The sequence below is a fragment of the Alligator mississippiensis genome, chromosome 8 (assembly GCF_030867095.1).
Source record: "Alligator mississippiensis isolate rAllMis1 chromosome 8, rAllMis1, whole genome shotgun sequence".
Taxonomy (NCBI): domain Eukaryota; kingdom Metazoa; phylum Chordata; order Crocodylia; family Alligatoridae; genus Alligator; species Alligator mississippiensis.
This window is the reverse complement of record NC_081831.1, coordinates 5,825,476-5,847,018: the sequence shown is the minus strand read 5'-3', so window position 1 is coordinate 5,847,018 and position 21,543 is coordinate 5,825,476. Positions and strand designations below refer to the sequence as shown.

At 41.0% G+C, this 21,543-nt stretch overlaps 1 protein-coding gene across 2 annotated transcripts in view; it reads left to right on the top strand.

Annotated features, from left to right (window-relative positions):
* The window catches only part of HELZ (helicase with zinc finger), a 166,017-nt gene that overhangs the window by 102,777 nt on the left and 41,697 nt on the right, over window positions 1-21,543 (top strand). For both annotated transcript variants that reach the window (XM_019494326.2, XM_019494325.2), the window contains exons 22-25: window positions 7,905-8,109; window positions 14,333-14,384; window positions 15,473-15,666; window positions 20,075-20,288. In XM_019494326.2, the coding sequence (XP_019349871.1) occupies window positions 7,905-8,109; window positions 14,333-14,384; window positions 15,473-15,666; window positions 20,075-20,288 (665 nt within the window). The remainder of the gene's footprint in view (window positions 1-7,904; window positions 8,110-14,332; window positions 14,385-15,472; window positions 15,667-20,074; window positions 20,289-21,543) is intronic.

Here is a 21,543-nt window from a genome sequence, read left to right as displayed (position 1 = left end):
TATGTGTTCATTGGTTAAAGTCTATCAATACCAGCAGAGATGCAATCACACAAAGACAGAAAATTAAAATATTTGGGTTCCCTAAGCACCATTTTTCTACCCAAGAAAGAAGTAGGAGACAGTATACTCCTGAAAGATATTTCTAGACAGAAAACACAGAAATGCAGTATTGCCTGAGCCTGGTAAGGCCATTCAAATTGAGGAAAGGACTTAATGGGAAAAGAGAGCATGAAAGTAGCTAACTGATGCAGAGTGCAGGAGCAAGGGAGGGGAAATTTTGTGCAAGGCCTGTGGAGCAAAGTTCTACACGTGTGAAAAGGGTCACTATTCACTTAAGGAGATAGTTGCATCCTTGGCTTTAACGTCTCATGCAATATCATAATATGGCTGTTACTGCCAAAGAAGAATAGCAAGCACTTGTGTATCACCTTAAGTGTGTCACCTGGTACCTGTTAAAGCATTCTTTACGTATTTGTTCATTCTTTAATTTGTGCTTGATACTCAAAACTGAAGACATTATGTTTGATAATCAGGTATAACAATAGCTTTCAGGAATGACAATATTGCAAGTAAATAAAAATACCACAAGTAAATGTGGGTATTCAGCAGGATTCTGATTGATAAGGTAACATGTTTTTCGTTTAAACATTGTGATAATCACATGAAAGTGGAACGAAAGCACCAAGCCATTGTTTATCTGTTCTCTATAAAGCTAGAATAAGCAAAGCAAGGTCAGAGTAAATTAACTTCTTGTGGATTTGAATTAAGAAATCCAAAAAATGGTAGGAGATGTAAACAGTCATTTTAAGGATAAAAAGGTCTTCTATTCTTCAAAGATTTGTCTTTCAGTGGAAAGGTTGAAATGTTGAGTTGATCAGAGACGGTGCCCACGGCTTGTTTCTGAAGCAGAAGGCATGCTCCACTGACTGCAACATAATAATACAGCTACAGTACATATTAATCAATTGTTACTTGTATGTTGTACTTCACTTTTCTGTTCGATATTCCCTGTTATAACAAAAATGCATATGGTATTGAAGGATCAGAAGACAAAAACCCAAATACTTTTAATTAAAAAGGAAAACCAAGCTTTTATTTACTTCATTTATTAAAATGGAACCTGAACTTAAAAATGTATTTAGCAGGACAGTGTCAAGAGTATAGTAAATATTAGAATAACCTTATTGCTGCTGTTGAGAACAGGAAGAGGAGTTTTTACTTTCCATGTTGCTTTCTTACTTTTTCCTGAAGGTAACCGCTGGTCAGTTGGTCTTGCACGTTCTGCTTTACACTGGACTGTGGATAATGTGTTACAGTCCCCTCAGATACAGTCTCATTCTGTAACTTAAGCTGCAGACTCACACTTTCAGCCATGGAAGTTGTTGGTCTGCCCTTGATGTGTTAGCTAAGATGTCTATTGTCGCACTTCGATAAATTGATTTAGTCCTTTGCCACATAAGTGGGCATTTAGGGCACTTTTGGTTTCCCCTGGCAGAGGAAGTTCCCTGATTGGTTTCTGCTGCAGACCTCTAATTAGCTCAAGGCACTCTCCTTGAGTGGTGCACAAAATATTCTTCAGTGTCTGTTGATTCAGGGAACAGAGCATCATCGCATTTTGGTTCCTCTTCCCCTTGCCACTTATGGCAAAATCTCCATTTTTGTGAGTGACAAGTGATTTGGGGGGCCTGAAATTTGATGTAGTTTTCAAATGCACTTGCTGGAAATTCAGCCTCCTTATGGTACCTCAGCTGAATTTGCAAATGTTTTGAAAATTTAGGTCTGTGCTGCTACCAGGTTACCGAAATTGCAGTTTTTATAAGTAGAGGACAGTTCCACCTTTCCAAGACCATTAGCTCTTTTTATAAATTCTGTGTGAAATGACACAAAAAGGTTTTTAATTAAGAAACACACAGTGAAGGAACTTTATGAAGACATTTCTTGAGGATTGTTTCTAATGTGCCATTGTCTTGTTTCACTGAATAATTGAACATTCACTGTTTGAAAATACTGCTGGCAGGCTCGGGCACTCTGCAGGGAGATGATTTTTTTTTAGCTCAATGGGAGTATAGAAATCAGGAAGAAGTGACATTTCATTAGAAAAAACAGACCTCAAAAAAGTTTAAAGAGTACTTGAATTTTATAAATATTCTAATACCTGTCAGAGTGAGTCAAGAATCTTAGTGATAGTTGCAGAAAGCTTTGTGAAGTCTGCCTGGGGTAATCATTACGTTTCTCTCTGTTGCAGTCAGACTAGACGGGACTGTTTGGCAGACGCTCCCTGTAAGCTCAGGAGCGCGCTTTAAAGTGGATGTGGCAGGATTTTATTCCCTGTTCTTACACCCCTGTACAAATGTTCTGTGTGTAGAGACAGTGCTTGGGGCATTTGAAGCCAAAATGCCCAGGTCTCAGAGGAATTGTGGTGCACGGTGATGCCTGGGTTGATTAACCATGGGGAGCTCTGTTTTGGTGCATTTTGGTGAAATATTTCCATTCTGTTTGTTTAATCCTAACATAAAAAATTTGCAAAACATATTTGCTATACTGTCAAAAGAGTTTAAACTTGTATGTAAAAAAAAAAAAAAAAGCTTTTGTATACAGTGAAATTTAGAAGACCCCTTCTTACTTACATGAATTACAGCAAGATGGACATAAAAAGAGTTTTTTAGATTCTTCTGCATTTGACTAGCTGTTGCATTGCAGAACACACTTGCTCAAATGTCCTAGCAAGTGCTATTGGTTGACCTTTTATGGAACCACATTGCCATAAGCTCAGTGAATTTGCTACCACAAATCGGACTGTCCGGTCTCCTTAAAGGTCCAAGGCCGAGAGAGACAAGGGGTAGCAAGCTGAGTCCTTTTTCAAGTTGTTAGAATTGCTAGCATTTCTTGCCTTGTGCTTGATACTGAACAAAAATTGCATCTGTATACATTTCAGGCGGCGAGTGCTTGTTGGCAGTTGACTGAACCTTCCACAACGGCCCTTGCTAATAATTCATGAGATCATTATGAAATTCCCTGTCCTTTATTAAATGATTGGGCTGGCCTCTTTCCTTTATACTCCCTCTTCTCATAGAAAAAACAGATATTTGATGTGGATCTGACTTAGGGGAAAATGCAAAATTTGGATTTGACTTGGGGGGAAAATGATCGTTGTGCCTGATTTACCCAGTTCGTTCTCACCTTTTGGTGTTCTGAACAGGCTGAATGAAATTAAAAGAGCTGGTTACAGCTTTTTAAGTAAATGCATGATTTCTGTCATAAGCAGACAAGGTTCTTTGGGTGAATGTGATATCTTTTATTAGACCAGCTAAGTAGTTGGAACAATTATTCTTTGCAACCTTTCGGGCACAAGCACCCTTCTTCAGGCATAGTTAGAGTCTGCTGGTGTTTTATGTGCTTTCCTGGGTGGAACAGAAACCAAAATGCCAAATAGTGTATTTTGGCTTCTATTCCACCCAGGTGAGCACAGACAACACCAGCAGACTCTCCCTGTGCCAGAAGAAGGATGTTTGTGCCCAAAAGCTTGCAAAGAACGATTTTTCCAACTATTTAGTTGGTCTAATAAAAGATATCACATTTACCCAAAGAACCTTGTCTGCTTATGTCCTTAGACCAACACAGCTACAACCGACAGCCCTGCTTTCTATCTGGCTCTGTACCAGTAATTCTGAACCTGGGTGCTATGGCACCCTGGGATGCCTTGGGACCCTTTCAAGGGTGCTGCAGGATGTCATACAACATTACCACTGTTACGTGTACAAAGATGATTCACAAGATGAACCCAGAGATTTCAACTCTGAATCCATAATGTTAAAAACATTCTGACCTATTGTAGGTTTTCTGAGTTTTTGCAACAGAAGGTTTTATTTTTCTGGAGTCAAAAAATGAGTGAAAACTAAGAACTCCCATTTTCAGAGGGGTATTTCAAGTCTAGCAAGGGGTGCCTTGAATCTAAAACAGTTGAGAGCCACTGCTCTATACAATGTCAGAGGGTTCTTTTAAATGTAGCACTGAGCACCAACCATTCTTCCCACTATCGATGCTAAATAATCCTAACCTTTTAAAATAAAAGGTGTTCAGCACCAGATGGGGAGAAAACTAACCAGCTGCAAATAAAATCATTCATGTGTGTGTCGCTTTATTAACAAAAAAGTAAGTCAATTGTCTTGAAAAATCCCTTGAAAAATACTCTTCAGGCCTCAAAAACTGGTGTTTTGACACCTAATTATGATCAAAGTTCAAGGATGCAGAAATATTCTAGTGGCATCTTAATTGGTACCTAGAATGCTGTTCCTACCAGAGCTAAGTGGAACATCCCTACCTTTTTTTTTTCCATGGGTCCTGACCTCTTCCTCCAACCCAAGGCATTTGGGATTAAAATCCTGTCTCCGTGGAAGTAGTAGGAGTTTTTCCATTGACTTAATGCGTGTAGATTTAATTGTTGGACCACACATATCTTTTTGCAAATGCAAGAGAGAATTTTACTGGGCCACACCTCTGATATCTGTGTGTCAGATTCTAAGTCTTGCCTGATGTACACGTGGCAATGATTCAGCAACTCTGCATTCCGCCCTTTCAGAATTTAATTTTAGGATGGGAGTAACCGGAATCTTTCTTCTTTCTATTCTTCTCATTTATTGCCTGGAATCGACACATGCTAGTCCTTGAACAGGACAGCCCACAGAGCAAATCTCTGCTTGCATAGTGGCCTTTAGGGACTTTAGTTCCCTGAACCTTGCCCAAGAAATTGCAGCCTTGCAGAATGAATGGATTTAGGGTGAACACCCTAAATGGATTAAGTCTCATAAGTATATAAGGGGTGTGCATCAGGATGTGGGGGGGGACCCCTGTGCACCAGAGCGCCCCAAGGAATGACAAGGTTCAATGGTCACAAACTCCTCCAAGACTGTTTTAGGCTGGACATAAGGAGAAACTTCTTTACTGTCTGAGCCCCCAAGGCCTGGAATAGACTCCCTCCAGAGATGGTGCAAACACCTACTCTGCACTCCTTTAAGAAATGTTTGGATGCTTATCTTGCTGGGATCCTATGACTCTAGCTGACTTCTTGTCCCTGGGGCAGGGGGCTGGACTCGATGATCTTCCAAGGTCCCTTCCAGCCCTAACGTCTATGAAATCTATAGTTCCCGTTTTGATCTTCCTGTTCTTACAGAAGAATCCATCAGATTTTTTCCCCTATCTGGAAACTTCCATAAAAAACGTATCTTTTTTTGCTCATTTGCATTGCCTCATGGGATAACTATCTGTGAAATGGGTATTAATGATACCTGCCATTCTTTGTGGAACTCTGTCACATTTGCATCTGAATAGCACTTATTATCTCAGTTATAGGAAGGTACATGAAAAACCTTAAGAAGTAGGAAGTCTTATCTGCTTATGAATAATGGGAATGCTTTACACAGCCCTTCAAGCTTTTCAGCACCTTGTGGTGCACAAGATTGTCACCACATATTTACTAGTGTAAAATATTATTAGTCTTTAATTTTCATTTTCTGGTTCGACATTAAGCCAAGGGGGTTATTCTGAAATGTACCTTCAGGTTTTTTTGTGCGTTTTCCTGTATTCTTTTTGTATTTTTCTTACATTTTTATTTGTCATTTTTCATTTCTTAAAGGAGATGAGATCTGGATGTTTTAAAACAACAATAAAGATCTAAACTTTTTGGAAGAAGGTAGTTTTCAATAGAACTTCTAAAATCATACATTTTACCTATAATACACGTAGCATTATTAAAAAAGCATATACTTGTACCTAAATGTTGTACAAGGAAATATCATGAGTTATTGAAATTATAATTTATCGAGTCCCTTAATAGAAAAATGGATTCAGGACCATGAGAGAAAAATGCTACCATCAATTTACTTTCTTGAAATCCCTTTCAACATTCATAGACATGACTAAAGTTGGGTTATAATAAAAATAATTTGTACTTATCTTCCATTGGAAGATTTTGGAGGGCTTAACCCTTGGTAAGGATTTAAAGCTCACAAAATACTGATGAGGTAGGCAGAGTTAGTGCCATTTTGCAGATGAAGAGACTGAGAAATAAAGAGATTAAGTAACTGGTCAGTGGTCACAGAGTAAGTTGGTGGCACAGCCAAGAATTGAACTTTGTTCTTCTGAATCACCATACTGTGCTTTAACTACAAAACCATCCTTCCATATTTTCTCCCAGTCTTGCTATTAAGGGTGTACTGTATGATTTGTATTCTTCTTCTTCTTATTACTTAGAGAAAACCAACAAAATCTCTGGATCATATTACTTTGGTCGCTGGAGTAGGGAATTATAGGGCCACAAGTATAGACACACTCAGCATCTTAGTTTCATAGTTGGTAGGGTTGGAAGGGACCTGAGCAGATCATCAAGTCTGACCCCCTGCCATGGGCAGGAAAGGATGCTGGGGTCAAATGACCCTGACACAATGTCTATCTAGCCTACTTTTGAACACCCCCAGGGTAGGAGTGAGCACTACCCTTGGAAGGTGGTTCCAGATCCTAGCCATCCTGACTCTGAAGTAACGCTTCCTGATATCCAGCCTGAATCTACTCTCTGTCAGCTTATGGCCATTGTTCCTTGTTACTCCCGGTAGTGCTTGGGGGAACAGGGACTCTCCCATTGCCTGCTGGTCTCCCTTGGCCAGTTTATAAACGACCACCAGATCCGCCCTCAGCCTTCTCTTGTGGAGGCTGAACAGGTTCAGGTCCCATAGCCTGTCCTCGTAGGGTCTGCCCTGCTGTCCCCCGATCATGCGAGTGGCCTCCTCTGGACCCTGTTGATGTTGTCCACATCCCTCCTGAAGTGCGGTGCCCAGAACTGGACGCAGTACTCCAACTGCGGCCTGACCAGTGTTGCATAGAGGGGGAGGATCACCTCCTTGGACCTGCTCATGATGCATCTGTGGATGTATGACAGGGTGCGGTTGGCCTTCCTGACCGTATCCCCACATTGGCAGCCCATGTTCATCTTGGAATCTATAATGACTCCAAGATCCTTTTCTGCCTCTGTGCTGACGAGAAGGGAATTCCCCAGCCTGTAGTTATGCTGCTGGTTCTTCCTCCCCAGGTGCAGCACCTTGCACTTGTCAGTATTGAATCCTATTTTATTCTCATCTGCCCACCCCTGTAACCTGGCCAGATCCAATTGCACCCTGTCCCTCCCTTTTAGCGTGCCCACTTCTCCCCACATCTTAGTGTCATCTGCAAATCTGAACAAGGTGCTTTTCACCCCCTCATCTAAGTCACTGATGAAGTAGTATCTTAGTGTTCCTGGCTCAACTGCACAGGGTTTTTGGTGGATTTGTTAGTCCCTAATCTATCACCTATGATTTGTCCGTTCCATTCCCCTGTGTTGTAAAACTGGTCTGTATGAATGGTTCTGATGATACAGGACCTCTGCAGAGATAATGCTGGAATCCTCTGATTTCCCAATATCCAGGATCTTCTGTGATCCGCTAGTATTGGGAGCCAAATCCTGTTTCTGTAATTTGGAGCTTTAATATTGTGTTTGGTTTACTGCAAATTTAATGTTAACGCTTTCCAGAAAGGTCTTAGTTTTATGCTCCATATTTTGGCATATTAAGCTTATTTTTCAAATGAGAGATTTCCATTTTTAAGCTGACGTAGACATGAGACTAAAAAAAGTTTGTCATAGGCTCAATGCTGCGATCTGATCTGTATAGACAGACTTGTATGACCACTATACATAGTAGGGGGGCCTCAATTAGCCCATTATGGGTCAAGCCACAGTATTGCAGGATTGGAAGCACAAGGAATAAGATGAGGGTGCAGGAAAATATAAAGTTTACTTATCTGTATAGAGCTGTTAACTGTCACCTACCCCTTCTAAATCTTACTTTTTTCATTGTTCTTTAAACTGGCTTCCATAGGAAATTTTGGGAGAGGTTTATTGCCCTATGTCACGAGAACGAAAGTCTCCATGGTATCACATTTGAACAGATCAAGGCTCAGTTGGAGGCTTTGGAGTTAAAGAAAACTTACGTGTTGAATCCACTAGCTCCTGAATTTATTCCTCGGGCTCTTCGACAGCAGCATTCAGCAAATACCAACAAACAGCAGCAATCGCCACCCAAGGTAAAGTTTTATTGGTAATTAGGTTCGTCAGAAGGAAGCGAATGTAGAAATATTTGGTGAGAAATGAAATAAAAGGTTTATTGGGGTAGGTGTTGTTTTAAAATTGGTTCCACACATACTGAGATATCCAGCAGGAAACAGCTGCTGAAGGGCCTTCAAGAATTTCAAAAGAACCTAATTATATTGTAGAATTTGTTTAGCAGCTGCTTGGGTTTGGAAAGGTCCCATTTCTTACTAAAAGATATACCCTAATTTAACTACAACATTTTGGATCCAGGCCCTAGTATGGTAGGCACTCTACAAATGCAGACCAAGCATTAGGACCCGTGTCCCCAAAGAGCTTATTGTCCAAGTCAGTGATTCCCAAACTAGGGGTTGCAACTTCTCTTGTGCTCATGACATTTCTGAGTAGGGTCATAAGCACCATAGAAATTTTGTTGCTGCAAATGGGCTTGGACTGGATGTAAGGCTGTGGCCCAGCAATAGTGATCAGGAGTCACTAGTCCAAGTGACAGCAGGTAGCTGTTAGAAGACAATGAGACATCGACTGAATGTTCCCAGACTTGATGCAAGAGTTACTTGGAAAAATTTGGTGGCCTACATTATGCAGGAAGACAGACTAGAAGATCACAGTGGTCCCAGCTGGCCTTAAAAATATATTGCAGTGCAATAATTACTGAGCATGAGTAATTACGGAGTATTGCTGTCCTTTAAAAGGCCAAATTTCTTTAGTGTCAAAGTGATCTTGGCTTGAGCAGGGCTTGGACTAGATGATCGTGTGAGGTCCCTTTTGGCCCTGCTTTCCTATGATCCTATATATAACAAGAAAATTTTCTTTGTTGAAATAAGGGTGCAGTTATCACCCCAAGAGCAATGTATTTGAATGGTGGAAGCGTATGTTCTCCACTTAATTGAGCTCATGAAAAATAATATTAAATTCTACATTTAGCTGTCATGAGACATTACTAAGATATACTGTTTTAATCAATTTATGTTTACAGTTTAATTAAAAAATGGTTTGTCAGCTGTGTGAAAAATCTCATTGTACAAGAAAGAAGAAAGGAACATTTTTTACAGCTTTTGTATTTTTTTACAGGTTAACATTTAACTGAATTTTCAGCTTAATTCTGTTTTTACTATAGATTTTTTTTATTTGATTTGATTATACCAATAGGAAAGCTTTGTTTTTCACAGTCATTTGAAAACATGTCTCTACAATTAAGTGTTCATTTCTTTCTCAAGATCCATTGTTCCTTGAAAGAAAATACAGCTCTCTAAAACTCCTAATGGTGCACCGAAACATTAGGCTTATAAAAAAACCTAAATATTCCCAAATTGTGGTTCACTTTAAAGGACTATTACTGCTCTTTCACCAGTAGAAAGATTTACTATGGTTGATTTTAATTAGTTGGTGAAATTTGAAATATTTTTAATTGCATAGTATATATAATAATTTTGGTTCTCAAAAACAAAAGATACAAATTTAAAGATGCAGCTATAGTTTTTAGAAAAAGAGAGTGCAAGTCTTTTGGGGGAGATTTGTTCCATATTATCTTTTTCCTCACAGTGACTTTTAAGCTAAGCACAGATAATGTACAAGTCAAAAGATACATTTTCAAACTGCCAGCAGTTTAGTTTCAACCTACGATCTGAAACTTTTTATACCACCTACATTGCTGTAATAAGAGCTCTTCTATCTGAACATAGTTGACAGTTATCACCTGGGATGACAGGAGAAAAGCGAACAGATAAAACTCAAACATAGAAAGAAGCAAGATAAGTAACAAATTTTCTATGTATAGTGAGGTTTTAAAAGCCAGCTATGAGTGCCGATTGATTTTAAGGCTTTATTAATTATGGCATTCATTATTAGTAGAGAGAAGGCTAGAGAACTGAGGCTGGTACAGTTCCACCCCTGCGGGAATTGGAAGGACAGTCCCCAGCTGTACTGTTCTGTAAGGAGTTAGCTTGGTTTTCTGGTTGGAGGGGGGGTGTCGCACATGTACATTTGATCCAGAGTTTGAGAGACAATAGCCATGGATTTTCACAGTACCATTTACAGTCATTATACAGACTAGAACTACACTGTAAAAAACGAACAGACAAACAAAAAACCAGTCAGCCGAGTGAGGCCATTGTGTGCAGAAGTGACACTCAGGCAAGATGACTTTTCACATCCATGTGTCCAACATCTACAATTCAGATTGTCAAAAAAAATCCTTACAAATCAATTCGTACCAAGTGTATTAAGTATACTAGGTAGGTCAGAGCTTTCATAGGCAGCCACACACACTACTTGCTACCAGCTGACAGCATAACCAGACGTAACAATGGAACGTTATGTAAGCCGTGAGTGATTGTTAATCTTGCCTAAATTGTGCTTTACTGTTCATTATCTTTAGATTCTGCAATTAAATAAAGAAACTGTTTTATGTTCAAACAATATGGATAACAAAATTGTAAAATTGACAGGCTAATATGACAGTGCACTTTAATCTTTTTTATGCATAAGTCAACAATTGTCAAATCCGCCTGTCTGTGTACCCAGACAACTGAATAATTTGCTCACGCTACTGGAAAACTGCCTAGACTTATCTATTGAACAAGTAAAGTTTTGCAGCCTAGATAGGTTAAAAAGATTATGTTGAAATTGTGATTATATTTTGATCCTGGTTTAAAAAGACATTTGTGTTCAGAAAAGGACCTAAGAACATGCTTAACTTTGAGCATATTCTTGTGTCTTGATTTTTAAACACTTAAGTGTTTTTGCCAGTGGGTGCCGTAATGCTCATATAAATGTAGGAGTATTAGGTTGGCCTCCAGATAGGCTATATTATCCTATCTAGACATCAAATATCCAGAGGCTAAAGATAAGCAAACAGGTATGGTTTGTGAAAGACGGTCTTCCTTATTAGCTGAGGATAGCCGCGCAGATCTCAGGTCATCATCAGTCAGAGTACCTAGTACCATACTTGTCTTCAATGCTTGCAGTGTGACCTGTGAAAATATTGTGCTGCTTTTGGCTGACCCACCACCCACACATAGCTTCCCCACCCTGTATGAAAGCTCAGAACAGTAACATGAGATGTGTCAAACTTGACACATTAAACTACAATGAATTGGGAAATATTTTTACAATGCATATAAAATGTGATATATATTTTGGATAGTACATGAAAAGAAGAGCAAAGAGATGATATTAGCAGTGCTTTCTGCCATCTCTTTGAACCATGCTTAAGTTGATCATATAGAATTTTACAGTTAGTTCCTAAAATGATTGCTTTACTACATTATTTGCATTTAGCAGACTTCTATAGGGCTTTTGCAAGCACATTCCCTATTTGTTCATTTTCCCTATGCAAACAACTGCCTTTCTGTTTTTACAATTATTTTTGTTGCAAAGATTAAACAAACAATCCTTAGTCCTTATTATACATGTTCTTGGAATATATAATCAAAAATCCCCTTTAGCTAAATGTAAATGTAATGTGTACAAACGAAGTCAGACTAGCTTAAAATCAACTATCAAAGCTGAAAATATGGTATATGTAAACAATAACTATCAGAGTTGTGAACTTAGGTCCCATGGCCTCTGGAGAGTCCAGAGTTGGAGAGTTTTGCAGTCTCTTTCAAGGACCAGATGCTTGGTATTTATGCATGCATGCACACATGCAGAGGAGTAGGTTATAATAAATTAAGATTTTAACTAGTTTCTTTCTTTGTGCCCCTGTATAAACATTGAAAAGCTTATTCTTTTATCCAGTCTGTATAGATTTAAAGAGTTTCAGTCAATGTTAGCAAAACAAACCAAAAAGTCCTATCCTTAGTCTTAAGTTTTAACATGAAGAATAAAAGAAGTTTTACAGCCTTCCCAGAGAACCTATTTACAAACACCATATTTTAAGGTCTTAGAGGTAAGTAGGGGCACTTTTGAAAGACAGAATGTTCCCAATTCATCTAAAGCAACTAATATCAGACCTCCTAGCCTTGGAGGAATAGTAATACTTCAAGATAAGGAACAATGCAATTTGAGTATGCTGTCTTTAGTCATGGTTGGAATGGCAAATAAGAAAGGCTGGTGCACATAGTGGCCTGCCCTGAGAAGTGCCAGCAGGCCCAAGATTAACCAGTCCTGCTCAGTTAGCCCTGGCTAGTAAAGGGGTGTTGGATTTGAGTCAGGAAGTCCAGCAATTAAAGACTGTCTGAGGTGGTAGACAGACTGTCTGCTGCTACAGAGAATAGAAGGCCTGATGTGGATTAGGCAATAGTGTTATTAAGGGAGTGAATGGGGCAGCAGCCCCAAGCACCACCTTGGGGAGAGGGCACAAATACTAGCTGTCATAGCTGCCAAATGGTCGCTGCTTTTACCCAGGGCGTAGAAGTAAGCTGTTATGTTTTTGGAATTAGGAACTGGCTGCAGCTGACTAGAGTTCTTAACTAGACTTTATGGCTAGGGACAGACATTCAAAAGCCTGAGCCTGAATTGATTCAGTCTTTGCAGGTTAGTCTAACCTCGTTAGGCTAAATCTGTTTGTAACTGTACAGGCATCCCAGACATGCAGGCACATGCCTGCAGTGGCTCAGGCTAGAAGCCAGGGGGTGCTAGAGCAGCCCACCCTGCCCTTCCACAGGGCTGAGCTGAGGCGGGGCGTGGCCAGGCCCTGGCAAGATTAGGGAGGGGTTCCCCCTGCCCCTGGGTAACAGAGCATTTATTAGCTCTGTTATCAGCCTTTAACATCCCATCAAAAAACAAACAGCCCATCTCATTAATTCAGGCTCTTCTTAAACAAAGAAGGAATGGAGGGACAATACCAGCTGAGCGGTTGATTAGCTCCAACTGCTGTCTGCCACAGCACGGACTGTCACCAGCATGTGGTCTGCTGCCTAATGCTGGGGTGTCTGTGTAAGACAGAGGGGGTGGGTGATCCCTGCTTAGCAGGGAGTGGTGAAGGGAGGGGGAGAGCAGGAGGAAGCCGGGCAGACCCTGCTGTGCCTGCCAGTCTCCGTTGGAGCTGCAGCCAGGGAGCAGAGGGGAGGGGCCAGCCCTTCTGTGGAGCAGAGAGCCCCGCCAGCCCAGAGAGCATGCCAGGATACTGGGGGAATCTGGTTTAATTTAAACCAGCAAGGGGTCTGGGACAGACATTGCATAAACCAGTTTGAGCCAGATCAGTTAAGTCTGATACTACATTGATCCAGGTTTATCTCAAACCGGTTTCAGTCATTTTCAAACTGCTTTAATCTGTTCCGTTACAGGGTTAAACCAGTTTCTGATCACTTAAACTGGTTTATATGTAATGTCTGTCCCTAGCCTGTGAGCTGTTAGTGAGGGAAGAATGTTGGTGCTAGTGCCCAACAATAAAGAAGGGAGGTTACAGGTTTAGCTCAGAGGGGCTGAAGTGTCCTTTATGTGACAGACCTCAGTGGAGTTGCTCTGGTGGACTAGGGAAGAGAAGTCCCAAGACAAGCACAAGAAAATGCCTTGAAGGCAGAGTGCAAAGACCAGGAAGGAGTGAAGGAAAAGTGAGGAATGCCATCAGACAGGGTGCTTGGGCTGGAACACAGAAATTGGATGGGCCTATGTTCTACTAGCAATCCTCATTGGAAGGGAGAGCCTTTGGGGGCTGCCAAAGGAATGGAGAGTTGGTTAGGAACTGGGTGAAAATTAGAACCGCCACCAGATGGGGAAACGGTAACAAGGGGGTAAGAAGGAGAACCTGAGGAAGGCTCATTGCAGCTCAGCCGGACTGGTAATGAATGAAGATGAGTCCACTGAAGGATGGGCCAAGGGCAGTGTGAAAAGGTGCTTAACACTATCAGGTGTGTCAGTGAAGCAGTTAAGTTTCCAGACCCACAACTGACTTAGCCGTTAATGGTTACTTCATAATTCAGGCTGGGAAGTCAAAGATGGCAGGATAGGATGGTAGTTATATCACTCCCTTGCATTCCATTGGCTGGCCCATTAGACTCAGGTAAACCTTTTATTTTGATTTGGGCGTCATTCCGGGTGAAAAAAGGAGTGAACTAGAGAAATCAGACTGGTGCAGGGTGCAATAAATTAAACAGTCAAGAAAATGTCAGTACCTATTTGCTGGTTCTTCCAGCCTCCCCTTTGTATTTCATTTAACTTGAATATTATTGAGTTGATATAAAGGACTCTCTTATTGTTCTTTTTGCATTAGTATTTACATCTGGGAGTCATTTTGATTTTTTTTTCCCCTTAAAGGGCAAGGGTCATCATCATAACCAGAATGATCATTTTCAAACCGATGGAATTGGTAAGTATCTAATGCTTTCATGAGGAAACTGCATCTGATTCTTCCTTACCCAGTGTGATTCCAGTGATTTAGACTGATCCTAGTGTACAAGAACTGAGAATCAGGTCCGTTATATTTGTCCTTGCTGTGTGATTTTCAGGGAGCAGGCAATCTTGGTATACTTCAGGTCAACATCAGGTAACTCCTAGGCTGTCCCATTACAGGCATTTCTTCCACTGACTTCTGAACCCAAATACCTAGTTTCACCACATAGCTGGTGCTGGCTGGTGTGGTTCTGCTACAGTTACCCTGACATAAGAAAATGATTGTGAGTTTGAAATTTGACTTGCAAAACCCTATTCTAGATTCCATTAGACTGGAGGTGGTAGCTTGAAAGCATTTAAGGACATCTGCATTAGAAAAAGGACCATGCTAGAAAGGTAGTGGTTTATTACAATAGTCCGCTAATTGCTTTATAACATATCTGGGATTTACCTGCATATATTGAATCCTATTGTGTTCCAACTGGGTTATTGAACTAGGATATTCAGGCCTGATAGCTTGCCATGATTTAAATGCATTTTTTAAATTCCAAAAGCATTTCTAGTCCCAATTAAGAGCATAGAGAAATGATTCTGGAGCACGGTGTTGCAGTGTTTGCAGGTTACACTGCTAACTTGGCAACTAAACCAACATATCTGCATTTTAGGAAGAACTTTATGAATGATGCTCACTCTGGAGCTTCTACCCTTTATACTCCCCACTGGCTTTCTACAACTTCCAGAAGTTTTCTGAGGCTCAATGTGGTTACTAGGTGAGGGGTTGGTTAAGACCTCCCCCCCCCCCCCCCCAAAAAAAACCAACAAAAAACCCAAACAAACAAAAACAAAACAACCCCCCCCCAAAAAAACCCCCAAAAAACCAATTCTGGAATGGCTGTTTAATTTAGACCATTGCTTTCTCTGTCTGTATCATTTTCTATATGAAGATTTGGCCTATGATTTTTGTAAAGGGGGATTTATTGATGAAGGAAAAGAAGGAGAAAAAATAAGTAATTGGACTGCGTCATATTAACTTCTTTTTGGATTTCTTTCTTCTTTGTTTTTCAGTTCAACCCAATCCTTCTGTCCTCATTGGAAATCCTATCAGAGCATATACTCCTCCCCCTCCGCCTCTTGGACCTCACCCCAATCTGGGGAAATCTCCAAGCCCTGTTCAAAGGATAGACCCTCACACTGGGACGAGCATTCTTTATGTACCTGCTGTCTATGGAGGAAATATGGTCATGTCGGTGCCTTTGCCTGTAAGCATTTGCTTTCTTTTTTCCTTTTCTTACACAGGTAAGAATGAATAGCAAGATTAGCTCTTGAAATGTGTCAGTGCCTTAAATACTCAGTCAAGTTTTCTTGGCTAGGAATGGTTCTGCTGTTGACCATCAAGGTACAAAAGCTTCAGAATGTTTTCTGCAGCCTGAATGACTTTTTATATTGAAGCCAACTGAGGTTTTACCTGTGTTCCAAGTGAATGCAGATGGTGAGAATGAGATATTTGCCCTTTTTAGGAGAATGCAAATGTTGTTGGAATTTTTTGGTGAACACAAGTTTTTGGAATAGTGTGATTTCCAAAGTATAAATTAAATTTGTGGAGGGATGGGAGTGTTAGAGTGGCTTATATGTTGAGGTAAGTGTTGTACAGATAAACATCTTCATCTTTATTATAAAGCACATCAGTAGTCCATAACACCACACAACCTACTGTTATGGAACCTACCTTTATTTCATATTTCCAAAGGTAAGGCTGGTTAATTGAACAATAGCACAACCCAGCCTTCTTAAAGAAAAGCAAAAGTATGTACAGCCTTTCCCAAATTGCTTGGATTCACTAATTCAGAGAACGATTTACTAAATTTGTATTTCTCCTTTCATGATTCATTTTTAAAACACATTACAATACTGTGCGGGCCGGGAGCGGTCTGAGGCCCTCAGGGGCACGCGGCGGGCTGTGGCCAGCAGCCCTGGCACGCGGGTCGGGGAATGCAGGCCGGCGGACTAGAATTAGGCACGGACGCGTAGCGGTTGATTAAAGATTATTTTACTTACACTGTAGATGGTCGCGGTGCAGGCAGGAAAAACTTGCTTGCTTTGCAGTTACAGACAGACACGTGGAGTTTGCTAGGCTCCACAACACGAACTCGAACAAGACCCGCAGAAAACTTGAGCCTCTTGAAATAACTCGGACAGAGTTCTGGATACACGCACACACACGAAGCTTGCTAGGCTCCGTGGAACAAGCGCGCAGGGAAGGGGTTCGTCGAGGGATCGCGCTTGGCGACGGGGAGAGGCCAGAGGTTGATCAGACCTCTATAGTCTTCTTAAGGTGCACGCTGGGTCCGTTAGGCTCCGCAGCGCTTGGAGTTCTTCACGAGACATGAAGTCCTCCTCCTCCACGAGATGGTTGTGGAGTCCTCCAACTTGGGTGGAAACCTCTCAAGCCTCTTATACGGCTAGCAAGCCAATCGCTAGCCGCCACGTGGGAATAATTTAGAAATGGCCAATAGTGGGACACAAATTTGCATGCGGGTGGCGGGAACTCCTTTGCACTGGGGTTTTCTCTTTGCAACTGAGAAATGCACCCTGCAAAGAAAGCTCCTTGTGGCGGGAAATAATTTAGCAGTGCCGAAGCGCGCACACACAAAATCACACCCTTGGGTTGTGACAAATACTACCTACCCTTTGTATTAATTTAGCAAATCAGAAACTAATTTGTTTATGTTTTTGCATCATAGTTTTATAGCCATGAATAACTGAAGGAAAAGGTGATGAGAATTAAACAAAGTTTGAATAATGCTGTATAAAAATTATAATAAGTTTGCCTGGTTGCCTTTTAGCAAGTTAAGGAAATACGACTTTGTGAGTACTTACAGTTATAAAACTGTTCTCTTCATATAATCTGAGGCCTATTCTGATTTCCTTTTTTCCTGGCATAAATCAGGAGACAGTAAGGGCAGTGAAATCGGAATAGAAATGATATGAAATCAGGGCTAGGCCCTAAATGCTTACCCCAGGATTTTTACTGAACTTTAAGAAATAATCTTTGTGTTATTTAATACCATTATTTGCTTTAGAGCATCTTCACTAGGCAAGGCTAAAATTGCACATGTCTAAACGTTGAATAGTAAAATACTTGAAAAAAGACCTCTTATGATGGAAAATTTGATTGAAAATCTGAGATTGCTGGTGGATCTGAGTTGCTGGCATTTCCTATGAGCAATGTATAGGTCTGATTTTCAAATCTACTTCTGTGAAACTTCATATACATACCCCAGGTTGCCATAAAAATAAATATAATGGCAGCTTATGTCTCTCTTCTCTGGATCCTTATAAGAAATTATCTAATTTTCCTCAGAGCTGTTACTTTATGACTAGGACACCTTATGAAGTTGTCATCCTAGACAACAGAGGATGATTCAAGCCCATCATAGCCTTAGGTACTGAAAACATCAGAACTTAAAAACTGAATTACAAGCAGTTAACTGTCCAGTTAATCAGATTGAAACAATCTCCTGGAACTAAAATTACATGTCTTGTTCCATTGTTGATCACATTGCTACCTCCATAGGTCTTCTGCATGGTTATTGATTTTTTTTGTTTTTTATTTTATTTTTTTAAGTAAGAATCAGTTTTCTTTCTGTTGCTCCCCATAAGATACTGGAAATTTAGGTGAATTTCTTGGCATGGAAAAAGTTACTTACAATGAAAGTCCTTTATACTTTTGGATTCTGCTAGGTTTCAAGAATGCCTTGCAGAGTTATTCATTATTTGCAGCAACTGTGGCTATAGTTAGCCATGTGTTAAAGACCTCACTATACAAATGGAAAACCTAGTCCCTGATCTAGACAGATTTTGAAATTTAGAGTTAAGAGTCACAAGCCATAGGGAGAAATAAGAAAAAAGAGGCCAGGATTACAAAAAATAATGTTGTGAACTAACATGAATATACTGTTGGGTTTATCCCCTGAAGATCTACTGTAGTTAACTTTATAAATAGTTGCAAGAGTTCTTTATAGAAACCCAATTCATGGGCTTGCTATAGATCTCTGGTTTCAATTGCGTCTGCCTGGATCATCTAGCAACTATATAGTCTTCTCCCTTTTTATGTAGTAAGACCACTGATTTCCATTCACTAGCTCAAATAAATTTGTTTTTTTACTGGGTTAGCAGAATCTGCATTTGATGGTTAAATTTAAATGCAGTGAGAAGACCAGCCACTGTATCTTTGTCATGCTTACTCACTTTTTATTAATATCAAACTAGCATAATTTAAATATTTTTCTGTTTTACGGCCACGGCATAATACATTTGTTATGTTGCTCCAATCAAAAGCTATATATGAAATGTCTTTATTTTGGGGCTCACCTTCCCTGGGGACAGACTTTTAAATGATTAAGTTTGAAGGTCCAGGTACTAATGAGATATTTTATAAAGAAGTTTGCAGGAGGTAGTTTGGTATTGCACAGACATTACTCTAGCAACCTCATAGCCCAGAGCTAAAGTTTGAAATGCATTTTTAAGGGCAAATTTTTAAAAAATTAATGAATACTTGGAGGAAGCTATGTTTAAAACAATGACTGAGATAGCTTATTAAAATATAATACCATGATTGTGCTCATGTAAGATAAAAAAGCCTCTGTGTTTTGTTTAGGGCGGTTTACATACTTGTGGTAAAAAAATGCGGAGGTTGTCACCAGTTAAGAATGATTTGTCAGGCTAAGCACTGATGATTATTCATTATATTCTTATTCATATATTTGCCTTATTTTAATAAACTTCCCTGGTAGGTAAACTTGAGCTAACTTGATTTAGAGCTGTCTTCCTTTTCAGACTGAGGAACCAAATGCAAAATATTCTGAACACCCTTGATTCTTGGTTTCAGAATTATATTTCAAATATATAGGAAAAGAACCTGTAGTAAATAAAACATGTCCAGTAGCAAAGATTCAAAGGTCCTCATTATACAACATGCAATACATGATTTGACTTTCTGACCCCTCCAGAGCTCCCGCAGTCTCATTGGGGTGTTTTGTGAGTCTGATGCTCATTGTGCACTGCAAGAGTAGGCATTTAGGTAGTTAACCCAAGGAATCCTTTTTGATTCTTTATCTGCTTCATAGACAGCTCTGTACATATGACATTCAGAGCACATGTTAAGTATACATACTAGTCCATTGTCTAATCCATTCTTGAATATATGCAGTAAAGGTGTGTTAACCTACCTTTCATATATATTTCATTTAATTGGATCTGCTTCTATTACTGTTACAAGAAAGGAAAAAATACAGCCCTATCTGATACGACAGATTGTTCATTCACTAGTCCTTTCTCTCTTCTCTTGAAAGTCATTGAAACAAGAAGGCAGGGATCTTGGAGACTCTTGTCTTTCTCCTGCCCGGTCACTACCACCATTTTTACCCCACATAGCCCTGGTTGTTGCCTTATCTCACTCTTCTTCAACTCCTGTTGCGTTTGCCCTTGCTGATCATGTTGTTTTCTTTTCCTGACACTGCCACCGCTCACATGTGCATCACGATCACACTATTATCACTAATATGAAGAAGTGCTTCTTGGTGATGCCACAGTATTTGTAGATGAGGCCATACATTTCTTTTAAGACTCATTAATTTCTTGCATCTACTTTTCTTTTTAATTCCACAGGTACCATGGACAGGATATCAGGGTAGGTTTGCAGTTGACCCTCGAATTATTTCTCATCAAGCAGCTATGGCGTATAATATGAACCTGTTACAGGCACATGGCCGTGGCTCTCCAATACCTTATGGGCTGGGACATCATTCTCCAGTTAGTATAGGGCAACAGCAGCAGTCACTTCAGCATCAGGACAAAGAGCAACATGAACAAAATCGAAATGGTGAGTTGTTGAGTCTTTTTTGAAATTCCCCAGCAGGTGACTGTTGGTTCAGTGACCATGTTTTGTGTTTAATTGTTGTGTTGTGAAAAATGTGTTCTTTGAAAAGTGAATTTAAGTGTTCCTGAACAACACAGAAGATGACAGCAAAAGTATCTTGTCATTCCTGTTTACCCGTAGAAGTGGGTAGCCCTGGGGCAAAGTTCTCGATGTCATTCCCAGCCGATGTGCATCACTCCGGTTCCTGAGGGGGCTGGTAGGGTAGCTCATGTAGCAGGGCTGATTCAGTGCCTGAGACCATCAGCAGACATAGAGAATTTGTTATGTGAATCATCAGAAACAGTCACGGAGTTGAAATATGTTTTAAAACATTTGCCAATGTGTTCATTTTGGTTATTCTTGATGCTGCATAAAATAACCTGACCTTTGTATCGTGTAGGATTTCAAGCTTCAGTTGCAGGCTGTGTTGTGATGTGAATCCTAGGGAGGTTGTGCGAGGTCAAGAGCAGTGGCTGGCAATTATTTGGGCCCATGGGCCACATAGGCAGCTCTAGGGAGCTGCTGCAGGCTGCTCAGCATCCTCCACAGCCCAGAGCCTGGGTGCCCTGTGGCGCCTCCCAGCCACCACCAACAGTGCTCAGTTCCTGTCTCGCCCCTTCCCCACCCCTGCTCTGGACTTGCCCCAGCTGGAGCAGACCAGCCAGACTGGCATGCACAGCCTTGAACCCAGCCTGCCCTGCGCCTGCTCCAGACTGTCTACCTATGCAGAGCAGCGGCATCGTCTAGGCAGAAGCTGCTGCTCGTCATGGGGGACAAACAGTCCCCCCCCTCACTGTTGCTGGGTCCTTCTTGCTGCAGCCTCCCGGAGCCTGTGCCTGGGCTGCCCTGCGGCTTCTCTCTGCTGTTGTCACCGCTGCCCTCAGGCTGCCCAGTGGGGCAGCAGTGGCAGTGCAGAGGAGCCTCAGGGCAGCCTAGGCATGGGTTCTGGGTGGCTGCAGCAAGAAGGGCCTGGGAGCGGCGAAGGGGAGGGACTTTTTCCCCAGTGCCAAGCAGCAGCTTCTGCCTGATCGCTGCTGCTGCTCGACGTGGGTGGGCAAGTTCAGAGCAGGCATGGGGCAGGCCAGGATTGGGGCTGAGTGCTTGGATTTTGGCTGGTGTGGAGCTGGTCCACTCTGCTGGGCTGAGTCCAGGGCAAGTGCAGGGTCGGGCCTGTGTGTGCAGGTCCCTGCAGTACCGCAGGGCTGGGGCCAGCGGCAGC